Here is a 12,391-nt window from a genome sequence, read left to right as displayed (position 1 = left end):
GAGAAAGAAGACGCACATCAAAGCATGTCCCCTGCAACATTTTAATTTTCTCTCCCTCCCTCTCTCTCTCTCTGTCTCTCTCTCTCGCCCTCCCTCTCTGTCTCTCTGTCTCTGTCTGTCTGTCTGTCTCTCTCTCTCTCTGTCTCTCTCTCTCGCCCTATCTCTCTCTGTCTCTGTCTGTCTGTCTGTCTGTCTGTCTCTCTGTCTCTCTGTCTCTGTCTCTCTCTCTCTCGCTCTCCCTCTCTGTCTCTGTCTGTCTGTCTGTCTGTCTGTCTCTCTGTCTCTCTCTCTGTCTCTCTCTCTCTCTCTCTCTCTCTCTCTCTCTCTCTCTCTCTCTCTCTCTCTCTCTCTCTCTCTCTCTCTCTGTCTCTCTCTCTGTCTCTCTCTCTCTCTCTCTCGCTCTCTCTCTCGCTCTCTCTCTTAGGGCTCCGTTATTGCAAGGTCGATCTCTCCGGTGCCCACTGAAGCTCCTGATCCTCCGCAGGATCAGACCTGTCCATAGGAAGACGGCTAGAGAACAACAGACACTGAGTGGGTATTTCACGCCCCTCTCCTAATCAGCTACCTTCACATTGTGTCATTTCATGTATTTTCTCCGCTGCTCTTTTCATCTCCAATGTCCAACAACCCCTCTCTCATGTTTTTAATAACCCTGTGTTCTTTATTAGCTTCATATTTCCATGTGTCTCCTTTTTCTTCGGTGATGAGTGCTTTGCTGCCAGTTGTAAAAGAGCCTTGGTCGAATGTTTCTGTCATTATGCCTCTCTGCAGCACCAAACCAAAGATAAAGCACAACGTTGCCACCCGGTGGTCAGATTTGTACCTGCACAAATACATTTTCAGGTTTCCGTCAATCGGTTTGTCTTTTCTTTCAGGGGATGGAAGCTCTCAAGGCCAAGACAGAAGCTCAAGAGAAAGAGAAGAAGAGAGGGTATGAGTGACTGTGAGCGGCAGCATCTCTCACAGCTGGATTACACTGTTTGTTCAACCTTTAAAGGATATTTTTGGCGGTTCTGTAATAAGCTGGCGATCCTTGGATGTGCTTTCCTCCAGAGGCCACATACTGTTCTGTACTCCTCAGCATGACAACCAGACTTTGGCTTTATCGTCCAATCAAATAACCTTTCAACCAGGAAGTGACCTTTGATCTATGAGCGAAACATACAGCAGGAGGCGATTGCACCTTCCTGTCACGGATTAATGAGTTTATACCTGTGAGGATGCGTTTAAACGGCCATGGTGACACTGATGATGCAAATTATTTTTTGAGGAACCTTTCTAGAGGGGCAGCATCCTACTGTATGTGGTCGACCTTGGGTTTGTCAGCCGCCACCAGCAAAGACTGTAACACAGCAGATGGATTTGCCAAATGTTCTCATAGTGTTGCTCCACCGATTCGTCCATTTGCATGAACAGACTTGATGTGGATTCAGCGGACTCAGCTGTGAGCAAAACTGTTCTCTGCAGCTTCCCTCCAGACCTGAAACGTATAACAAAAAAAATCTTTTTCTTATTTTATAAGCTGTGAATTCTTAGTTGATGACGCCGGTGTCACCAGAGGTATCGGAATGACTTGGAGGTATCAATGTCGAAATCAAAATTTGCCAAACTATCTATTTTGTAAATAAGAATCTCCCCATACCTGAGCCTCTGTGCCATAAGATAGCCTCTTTGATGCCAACTACCTGTGTTTCTCTCAAGCAATGCCCTACCAGCACCTCCATTTTTTTTTACGTCTGGATGTTTGTTTCGCTTTTGCAGCCATTCTCTTTTGTTTTTAAGTTCTGAAATATGTCTCGGTTGGATCTGTTCGGTCGGTGAGATATGAACTGTGAATCTGTGTTACATGGTCATTCAAAGATAAAGTCTGCTGTACCTGTCTGGGAAGAAATGAAGGGGTCAACAAACAAATCCTGCTAAAGGTTACAGGTTGTTTTTTTAGTAAATAGGAGGCAGATTTTCCTGCGTCTCTTTGTTTTCTAGATCTTCTACATTTCCAGCTGAGGTCGCATTGTTTACAATTTGCCTCTTTGAGTCATATCTCTGTTTGGTTTCTTGAATAAATAAGCAGAATAAACCCATACTGGCTCAATAACCACAAGCTCAGAAACGGTAGAGTGCATTTCTATGCCTTATCAGGTTTATTTTTGTTGTCCAGTCACTGTTCTTCTTGTATACAGTAAACAGGTCATTGTTGTAACAAAGCACTGCGGCATATTGTAGGTCTGCTCCACCCAATCAAAATGCTCCAAAAGAAAGGCAACTTTATATAATATGAACAATAGAGATCACTATTAACTGCTAGACTTACAATAACAAACGGTAACTGTTCCCCCTGCTCGTGTAAGAAAAATGAGAAATAGTCCAAAATATTTTGTAAATTTTATTTATGGAATTAAGAATTGTCTTGAAAAAGAGAAAAAAAGGACTTTTGTACGTCTATGACTTCCCCTTACACTGTACCCATGCCACTGTTCAGTCACAAATAAAATATCATGTGATTCCCACTCTTCTGCCCGGTTTCCTTTTCTTTCTTTGAAATGCCGTCTTTTTCTGATGATGTACCTTTTTTCTGAAAAAAGTGTTAAAAGTAAAATGCATTTCAAGTAACAAAAGTAAAAGTATTTATTCTACTAGACACTCTGATGCATCAGTGTACACGCAGCGCATGGTCACAGTGGAGCTAGATTCAACTGCTTTTAATACAGTTAGGAAGTTCATTTCAGTGGTTCCCAACCTAGGGGTCGGGCCCCCTCCAAAGGGCCACAAGATCAGCGTGAGGGGTCGTTAGATGATGAATGCGCTGCAAAATATAATGGAAACAAAGGTGGTTTTTGCACATATTTGTAGTCATTTGTTTTTGTTGTGGAATATTTGGACATTTGACCTCTTTGAATGAAATCATCTGAGATTTTTAAAGGGGAAATTACGTTTAATGGAACTTCTGAAAACTCACATCTGCTTTTTGTTAAGGGTCACACGCCAAAAAGGTTGGGGACCATTTGTTTCATCTTTAAAAATGCTTATCATATGTTAATGTGTAAGTAACTTAAGGAGCTGTCAAATACAGGTAGTGGTAGTATAAGTACTTTAGTAATTTCACTTTGTTACTCTCCACTCGCTATCCTTACGAGGATGTGTTATTCATAAGAATAAGTTAGTTTTAGTGTCACTGTATGTTGCTTATCACTGAGTAAATTATAGTTGAGTCAATGGATTGCGTCATTCTGTAAAATCCAAAATCAATGAAAGTGGGGAAAGTTTAAAGGTCAGAAGCACACAAACATGACTCAAATGTTTTGAACTCTGGAACAGGAATTAACTTTATTGCATAGCCTTCATTTTCCAACCCTGTCATATATTATTATACCAAAGAAAGTTTTCTGGACATTTCAGATTCATCACAAACCTCCAGATTATACATAATAAAGTGTATACTACTAACTGAAAAGACATCCTTAGCTCCTGGATTGCCTATTAAATTTGCCTAACCTGCTTCATCCTAATCCTGATGCCTGTGTGATACCTGTGTTTAACTCACATTGACACCAGACAACAGACCTAACGGCACTCAGAGGCCTGCAGTATTGTGTATTCAGTGTGTATTCAGTGTGTATTCAGAGTCTAATGGCAGCACTGAGCTCATGTATTGATCAGTGTGTGTTTACATAGAGAGCTGAGCAGCGGCGTCTCCTCGATCCCAGTCAGTCAAAACACACAACCATGCTTCCTGTGGTGATACGGATGAGTGCACTCACTTTTCAGATCTGTCTACTCCTGGTTTCTTCGGGCTTGGCGCTGCTAAGGTGGGAGTTTTATTTGTCTGTTTAGTAATAGATTGCCTACATTTCTTTTCTAATTTTCTGGATAATTAATTTCCATTGAAGTTAACTAATGCAACCGTCTTGCTTTCCAAGACATGCTGGTAATAGGGCCAGGTATAAGGGGATGTTTTGCATTTCAATTATAAAGTCCAAATCTTGAGAAGTTTGAGTAGCTAATAGTTTCTCTAAAGTTAAAACTTTATCCGCGAAATGCAAAAGAAAAAGAATCTTTTTTTTTCTTAACCCTGCCACTAAACTTCCGTGAAACAGACTCTTTTCTCCGACTAAGATCTGTTTTCTGTCAGTAGCCAATCAGCAACATGCTTTTGGAGAAACTGAAACACTTTTGCTTACAAGGTAGTAAAAACTAATGTAAATTTGTTATGATTTGATCTGCATGTCACAGTGAAGTTGCAGTCACAACAGCAAGCAATGAAGAGTCTGGTGTTCGTGAAGCTCGGTCAGTGGACGATCAGGTGCTAGTTCATCCGGTGGACTGTGTTTTATCAGAGTGGAGCTCGTGGTCACGCTGTGACACCTGTCAGAAGAAAAGAGTAAGTGTGATGATACCAGACAGGTGGCAGTGGGCCCCGGGGGGCATTACAGCTGCATGGTATGTGTTCGTTGGCCAATCACAATGTTTGCCTGATAATCTGTCATCAAGAATCGCAGCTGATATTTGGTGCTGATGTGCAGTCGGATTTGCCAAAAAGGGTTTAGCTCCGCACCTAAAAACAAACAAACATTTAATCTTAGTTCAATTACCAATACCAAAGATACCATGCAGCAACACCTGCATGGATATGATTGGATGTTGCTGTCATGGATGGCCTCACAGCTGTGAAAGAGTCCGTGATTATAAAGCATGACTGAGTCAGTGTAAGCCGATCAGCTAATAATATATATTAATAATATAATGAAAAGGCAACCTCGGTGCTCTACCTGAACTAATGCTAGGTTTATTTTTTTACAAAAGAGTTAAGGGTTCATTGTTCCCCCCACAATGTGGTAAACCTCTGAGTCAGCCAGACACCAGAATTCACCATTGATCGCATGTTAATGATATCATCTTCCGTCAGCACCTTCTTATAAAATATATAGGCCATAATTACAGGCATTTAATTGATTGAAACGTTGTACCACTCATTTCAGTAGGGTAGAAATGAGGCTACAGCCAGCAGCTGGCTCACTTAGCTTAGAGACTAGAAACGGGGGGAAACAGCTCGCAGCCTTGCTCTGTCCAAAGGTAACAGTCTGCCAGCACCGCGACAGCAGTTTATTAACGTGTTATATCTGGTTTGTTTTATCCATACAAAACCAAAAGTGAGGGGGGAAATGTGCCACACTAGTTTATGGGGTTAAGTAACTTCCTGGAGTATTCGATGGCAAGAGGCCCTGATCAAGAAACAGTAAGGGGCAGCGTGGATGTTGCTTTGCCTCCTCCGGCCCCGCACTCCCCTCACCGGCGTCCGGCGTCCGCCACCTCCATCTCCCCATTGAACACCGCACACAACTCACATTTCCCTAACGCATCCCCTGGGGGTTAGGGAGTGGCTGGGGTCCAGCTGCCCCAGTTGTAGGCGGGACCCACGGAAGATGGCGTAGTGCCGGGGCCAGCGGCCCCCGCGGCAGACCGGAACCTCCTCAAGGTTGGAACGGTTCCGGAGCTGTGGCCCGGGCTTCGGCCCCCAGGCTCCGCCGGGGCAGGGAGAGGTCCTTTGCGAGTCTGACGGCGGCTTCGAGGCTGGCCGGACGGTGACACTGGACCCAGTTTGCCGAGGAGAGTGGGAGTCCGGCGATGCATTGCTCCAGGGCCACCGGCCCGACGATGTCCTCGGCGGAGTTGACTCCCAGCTGGAGCCAGCGCCCCTCAGAGCCGGCGGCGATGGCCCTCTGGTGTGCTGCCCAGCCGGTCCAGGATCGCCCTCCGGAGCTGGTCGTAGCCGTGTCTGGAGGCCGAGGACAGGCTTTGGGCTGGGTGGGGATGGCCCCCACTCCTCCTGCGGCCAACCGCACGCCTCTGCCGTGCCCACGAAAATGTCCAGGAAGGCCTCCGGGTCGTTATCCGCAGTTATCTTCTGCACTGCGACCCGAGGGAGCTGGGCTGGCCTGCCTCCCAACTCACCCTCCAGAGCTGCCGATGGCCGGCGCATTCCCTGCAGGAGGTCTCGGTCAGCCTTCTGGTACGCCGCCAGGTCTACCAGCGTCTGGCTCTGCTGTTGCTGAAGGCCAGCGGTGCCCTCGTGTATGGCCACCAGACGCTGGAGGATCAGCCCTAGCGGGCTCTGCGCAGCTCCCTCCTCCGTCATGTCCCTGTTCAGGCGCCAGTTGTGGAGACTCTTGTCCACAGTCCGTTACAAGGATGACAGAGAGGAGGTGTAGTGTCACACACACAGCTTTATTCTCACACAGGTAAGCTTATATTACAGGCACAGCTGACAGGTCGCTCTCCTGTCCGTCGCTCTGCTGTCCGCTGCTCTCCAGACTGCGCTGCGTCGTGGCTGAAGAAGCGTCTCCGTCTCCTCTGGAACCCAGCCTACTGCAAGAGACCAGAACCAGGCCATCACCATGCATTTATTATGTGACTGATTACCTGATTCCGTTCAGCTGTCTGGCCTCCAGCTGGGACACCCCTGTCTCTCCCCAGCAGCCAGCGCCCTATCCACACCCCACTACCACAGAGTGTTAACAATCTACTCCTCTAACTCTTTCCTTTAAATAAAAATCGTTTACTTTAAATGAACCAAATAAATTAAATGTACAAAAGAAAGTAACGATTGTATGGACTGCAGTAAACTAAATTAATGTCCAATGTATCTCTTCCCTACTGGCCAGATAAGTAGATCTGTCCAATTGTAATGCACCTTTATCATGAATGAGACAAGACTTGGATACAGTCAGCTCAGACGTGGGTGAATACATCATTCCTATTGTGCTAGTATTGAGAGATAATTCTGCAGTCGGAGGCGTTTTGACCCCTGTGGGCTGTTTTACTGCAAAGTAAAGGTCTCAGCGGATGTACTTCAGTACTCTATCTCATCCACTTTACAATAAGGGGGATTAATAACCTTGACATGACAAAGTGAAAACAACCCTCTAATGAGATTTCGGCTGTTATTGTTCCCTGGAGCAGTTTCCAAGCTCTTCCACCACCTTTATTGGGTAGTTGGGAGCCTTCCTCTGGGTTTCCCTGACCGTTTATGTGTTTGTCTCCCTCATCCATCCAGTATCGCTATGCCAAACTGGACCAGCCGTCTCAGTTTGGAGGACAGCCGTGCAATTATCATGGCAGGGAGGAGGAGGCCTGTATCGTACCAGCCCGCTACACCTGTGACAATGTTCCTTTGTGTGAGGGATTCCTCTGCAACCAAACAGGTATCTCCTACACCCATCACATATACTCTACACTCAATTATTCCCCACTGCCTTCCGTCTTTATGCTAAAAAAAAAAGCTAATCGGATGCTTGCTGTAGTTTCATATGTAGCGCACTGATCGATCTTCTCATCTTCTCAAAGCAAATAAGCATATTTACAAAATTTCAAACTATTAATTTGAACCTGTTTTTGGAAATGAACTATTGCTAAATTCCATTTTTCAGGGCGCTGTATTCCCAGAACTCTGCAGTGTAGTGGGGAGGATGATTGTGGGGACATGTCAGATGAAGCCGGCTGTAAGAAGGTTCCCAAGCCCTGCAGGCAGGAGGCCGAAGAATATTGGGGAATCGAAAATCTCGCCAAAGGGTTAGTCACATTCCCATTGATCTGAAGTGTGAGTCTCAGATACATAAACATGTTGCTCTTCTCAAATCAATCTGCTGCTGTTACTCATCTTTCAGGATCAACATCTTGAACAGTAACCTGGAGGGAGTGGTGCTTGATAACAGATACTACGCTGGCAGCTGCTTGCCAGACTACATCCAGGATGTCAGATTCAGGAAGCCGTACAACTTGCAGCAGTACACTCAGCAGGTGAAACTGGCTGCTAATCACAAATACGAGAGTGTTGAGTTGGAGGAGATTATAGTCTTTTTTGGAACCACTTTCTAAGATATCAGCGTTTATAAGCAGTCAATACGTTCTAACTAATGTCTTTATTAATGGTTAATAAAAACGTTATAATTACTTTATAGATCAGTTATGATGCTTTTCATAATGTGGTGATTCTGGGCTAAAATCATGAGTATTACCTCATTGCTAAATCCAATAGCAAAGTATAATTTGATAAGGTCACCTACTGCAGACATAGTGGCAAGCAGCGGCGTCTGTGATGTGATGAGGTTGATCCAACCTTGCAAAGTGAAGCCACGTGGTTCCTTGACAACAACAAAAAACTTTTTGTAAGACTTTAATTGGTTGACTTTTCTGAGTTTTGTCTCTGAATATTATTCCTTCCTCAGGTTCCGTATTTTATTTGAATTTATTTTACCTAAAATGGCCCTCATACGCTGCTGTGCATCATTTGATCTGTTATCCCATGTTTCTAAACATAGTTGACAGTAAATTATTTATTCAAGTAATATGCTCCTGCTTATTACACACTGTAATGGAAATGTTGCTTCCCATGTATTTACAGACAAAAGGCTCGTATGATTTTACGATGCAGTCTTTTGACTCATACTCTAACTACATGGACCACATCATAAAGGAGCGCACGAGCAAAACCACTGTTTCCTTTGGCTTTGCCATTCCAGGCGTGGTTGAATTTGGCTTTAACTACAATAATGCCAAATACACCAAGTCTGAACAGAAGATTCGACGGGCATCTGGCAAGGTGAGATGTCTTTGTTCCTGACATGTGTGCAACCTACTGATTTCTCCAAAACAAACTGCACAGAGTTACAATTTATACAAACCCACAAATCGTCTAAAATATCTGCAAATTCCAACTCCAATCTTAAATCAATGAAGTATCCATCACCTTCCTCCTGCTGGTTCTCCCCTCAGACTAACAGCTTTGTGAGGGCCAAAGCAGAACTGGAGTTGGCCCAGTACATGCTGAAGTCAGATGATTTAATGCTTCACCCTGAGTTCCTGCAGCGCCTGCGCTCTTTGCCACAGACCTATATTTATGGGGAATACAGACAAATCTACAGGGACTACGGCACCCACTACATCACAGAGGCCGCCCTAGGAGGAGACTATGAGTACACTATCATCCTGAACAAGGAGAAGCTCGAGAGGACAGGTAATAAATATTAGCAACTGCCTAACGAGTCATGGGGGCCTCAGTCTGTCATCGGGCCTAACCGATAAGTAGAGTTGTGTGTCATCAGCATAGCATGATGATAAAACACACAACCAAAATGACGGACCAAGTGCCTTGTGGGGAGCATATATAATGAATATAAGATGACCCCTGAGGCACCCCACTAGTTAAAGGAGCACAGGTGGATAACTTGTACAAAACACTTCCGGTTGTAAAACCAGTTTAGTGCTAATCCAGTTATCCCAACACATGTTTCTCATCACTTAGAACAGCATGATCATTTTTTTAAAGGCTGCCAGCAAATCTAGAAGAACTACGATGAACATTTCACTGTGATCTAGCTGCATGAGAATATACTATAACCACTCCCTGACTCCCTTTGTTCTTCCAGATTATTCTTTGGAAGACTACAAACGTTGTACGCAGTCAGGCATGAAGGTTGGGGCCAACATATATGGTGTTTATGTGTCTGCTGGGTTTCAGGGTGGGTCCTGTAATGGCCTGCTGAATGAGATGGGAGGTGAGGTTCAACGTTTTACTAAATGCCCTACAGAATAAGTTCTGTTCTACACAAGATAAATTAACTGATGCTAAAACTCTGAAGTCTTTCTGTCTCCCCCCCAGAGGAAACAGTGCATGGCAGCATGGTGGAGGACTTTGTTGCTGTTGTAAGAGGTGGAAGTAGTAAATCCATCACTGCTTTGGTGTCTAAAAAGCTTCCCACCCCACAGCTGATGGGTCTCTGGGGTGAAGGCGTGCGTTTTAACCCTGACTTCATTCGCACAACAGTGAGTTTCTCTGTCTTTTACTAAATTTTATATTTTTCTTAACCTTTTTCTGACCTCTATTTCTGTTTTTATTCATATTACATTACAATACATGCTATAATCCAAATGTAATATTCTCTTATCTATGCGTTTCCTGTGTCCCACAATCTCTTGGGACATTAAATGTGTAATACTATTATTAGTCTTCATTAAATAAGCACCATGCATAAAAAAAAACATTAATCTCCAAAAGAGAAGAAATTATTTATGGCAGATTTAGCTATAAGCTATTTTCCATCTGCAGTCCCTGGGCAGATACACACACAATAGACAATACATTCATTTTCCATGCAATACCATTACCGGTACATCTATCACACGCATAAATTATGAAAATGACAATACCCATGTTATACAAGTTAAACCTCTGTCAAACCTAGAGAAATCTGCCATTTTATTCAAGGTCTGTTTCCTTTGGTCGAATATATTGTGTCGACATATCCCCTTGGGCTTGAATGTTTATTTTAACCGGATGAAAGATTTTAGTCATCGGACGTCTGGAGAGAAACAAGCTAAGCAAACGTTAGCCTTTAGCTCAGAGCCCTTTCGTCTTGTGTCCACTGGGGAAACAGTGGATCACAAAGGAACCAGGATTGGCAGGGTTACAAAGAGGCAAAGTACAGCTAAGGCTGATCAATAGTTGGCGAACAAATAGCAAAAGATTTCAAATAGCAACCGTGCCAAATACAAAGAAGTTGCCTTGCTCTGTCACGTGTGGGCTTTTTCCAGTTGGCTCTATCAAAAAAAAAGAGAATTTAATTTGAATAATTTAAAGATGATTTAATAATGACATGTGTTTCTTATTAGACACGCCCGCTGTATGCGCTGTTGACCGCCAGAGACTTCTCCCATGATGCCACCCTGAAAAGAAACCTGAAAAGAGCGCTGTCAGAGTACCTGGCAGAGGCCAGTTCATGTCGATGTGCTCCCTGCCACAACAACGGAGTGGCCGTTTTGAAAGGTACCTCAGAGGATATTATTTTTTCTTGTTTATGATCTACCTAGTCTTTCTTAAACAATGTTTTGTTTTCACACAGTTTGTGCCAAAGCTTAAAGAAATGAATCATAAAATGATCATTTGTATATTAATTACTCACCCTGTGTTACTTTTTATCAAATGCCTCCACGGTGAAGGAACAATAAACCCCAGAGAGAAGTCTTTTACTTTGGAGGCATGCGAGAAAAACAAAGTTTTATTCAAGATTTCAAGTTAACGCAGGCTGAGCAATTGATATACAAATGGTACCTTTGTGAGTGAAGTATTCCTTTAAGCTTTGGCACAAACCTTGAGTGAAAGCAAAACATAGAAGGTCAGATAAATGCAATATGATTTCAGTCATTTTGGAAGTATTGCTTTAAGGTTTAGTTCTACTGAAAGGAACATTACGTGATCTTTATCACCCTCAACGGATGACCAAGAAGAGCATCTCTGCATTTTTAGAGTTTTTGTTCCCAAACACAAAATAATAGTGCACAAAGTGACTCTGACGATGTTTACAGTGGTGGTTATGATATAACTGCCAATGATCAGAAGGAAGGAACTATGTTCATCTCCCTCAACAGGCACCAGGTGTGACTGCGTGTGTCCTGTTGGCTACTCTGGACCGGGCTGTGAGATCACTCATAGGCGTAAAGGTTAGATCTCAAGATCCAAAATGCAAAACACTGCATACAACTTTCTTTTTTTCTTTCTTTGCGCTAAAGCCTGACATATTGATATGAGATATAATGAGGCCTCTTCTCACAGATATAGCTATTGACGGCAGCTGGAGCTGCTGGGGTGCGTGGTCATCCTGCAGTGGAAGAACAATGACGAGGAGTCGCCAGTGTAACAACCCAGCCCCCGGCGATGGAGGCCTGGTGTGCAGAGGACTGCAGCGAGAGTCTACTGAATGCTTATAAAATCTGCTCAAGATCTGATGTCAACCTCGACATAAAGATTTTATAAAAACCCTCCTTGAAAATTCAAGTTTGGTCTGCGGTGTCTTTGTCTTTTGACTTATAGTGTGACATAGTGAATCATATTTGACTGAAAAAGGACTTGACTTGAATGGGATATCTCCAATTTAACAGTGTTAAACAATATCTCCTCTATGTAGCTGTAGCATTGTAGAATTTCACTAGATGTGCCTGAAGGACTGACCTGGATTCAGCTTCTATTTAAATGTAACCTTAACATTCAAAGCACTTAAAGGGCCTACCAAATGATAAACATGAATTTCTACTGATGATAGTAAATGCTATTTGTGTTGTAAAATGATGTGTTATTTATGACAATGATTGCAGTATTTAATAAATGATGATTTAGTATGTTGACCACCGACGTTTACATCGCCGCTACCGGAAACACCCAACGCCGTGTTCTGACGTCACAAGTAGAACACAGTCCACCAGTTGAATACACAGACAGCACGGCAGCACGGCAGACGTTGCGATGTCGGACCCTTCAAGAAGAGTTTATTGAAGAGGATGCCGGTGTCGTTGATTTAGCTCATGCGGGCGAGTTTAACGTGGAACAGAGCAGCGCGAGACA

The 12,391-nt window shown here is 43.6% G+C and overlaps 2 protein-coding genes across 8 annotated transcripts in view; both read left to right on the top strand.

Annotated features, from left to right (window-relative positions):
* dab1b (DAB adaptor protein 1b) overlaps positions 1 to 2,501 on the top strand; it is a 103,999-nt gene extending 101,498 nt beyond the window's left edge. For all 7 annotated transcript variants that reach the window (XM_029452853.1, XM_029452854.1, XM_029452852.1 and 4 more), the window contains 2 exons: positions 425 to 531; positions 876 to 2,501. In XM_029452853.1, coding sequence (XP_029308713.1) covers positions 425 to 502 — 78 coding nt within the window. In that variant the 3' untranslated portion in view covers positions 503 to 531; positions 876 to 2,501. The remainder of the gene's footprint in view (positions 1 to 424; positions 532 to 875) is intronic.
* Positions 2,502 to 4,934: 2,433 nt separating this feature from the next.
* On the top strand, positions 4,935 to 11,760 carry c8b (complement component 8, beta polypeptide). The gene is made up of 11 exons (XM_029452855.1): positions 4,935 to 5,070; positions 7,052 to 7,199; positions 7,425 to 7,566; positions 7,662 to 7,794; positions 8,399 to 8,596; positions 8,770 to 9,010; positions 9,423 to 9,551; positions 9,656 to 9,819; positions 10,666 to 10,819; positions 11,422 to 11,493; positions 11,606 to 11,760. Exons 1-11 carry the CDS (start codon positions 4,987 to 4,989, stop codon positions 11,758 to 11,760), a joined length of 1,620 nt encoding a protein of 539 aa, XP_029308715.1. The 5' UTR covers positions 4,935 to 4,986.
* Positions 11,761 to 12,391: the final 631 nt, after the last annotated feature.

The sequence above is a fragment of the Cottoperca gobio genome, chromosome 17, assembly GCF_900634415.1.
Source record: "Cottoperca gobio chromosome 17, fCotGob3.1, whole genome shotgun sequence".
Taxonomy (NCBI): domain Eukaryota; kingdom Metazoa; phylum Chordata; class Actinopteri; order Perciformes; family Bovichtidae; genus Cottoperca; species Cottoperca gobio.
The sequence above is the reverse complement of the archived record's forward strand: the minus strand, read 5'-3'. Positions and strand labels throughout refer to the sequence as shown.

Excerpts from the sequence above, each read along its gene's own strand:
- c8b (XM_029452855.1), top strand. The coding sequence starts at position 4,987 with ATGAGGCTACAGCCAGCAGCTGGCTCACTTAGCTTAGAGACTAGAAAC. Across the intron at positions 10,820-11,421 it reads CGGAGTGGCCGTTTTGAAAG|GCACCAGGTGTGACTGCGTG; the intron begins GTACCTCAGAGG and ends CTCCCTCAACAG. Across the intron at positions 11,494-11,605 it reads GATCACTCATAGGCGTAAAG|ATATAGCTATTGACGGCAGC; the intron begins GTTAGATCTCAA and ends CTCTTCTCACAG.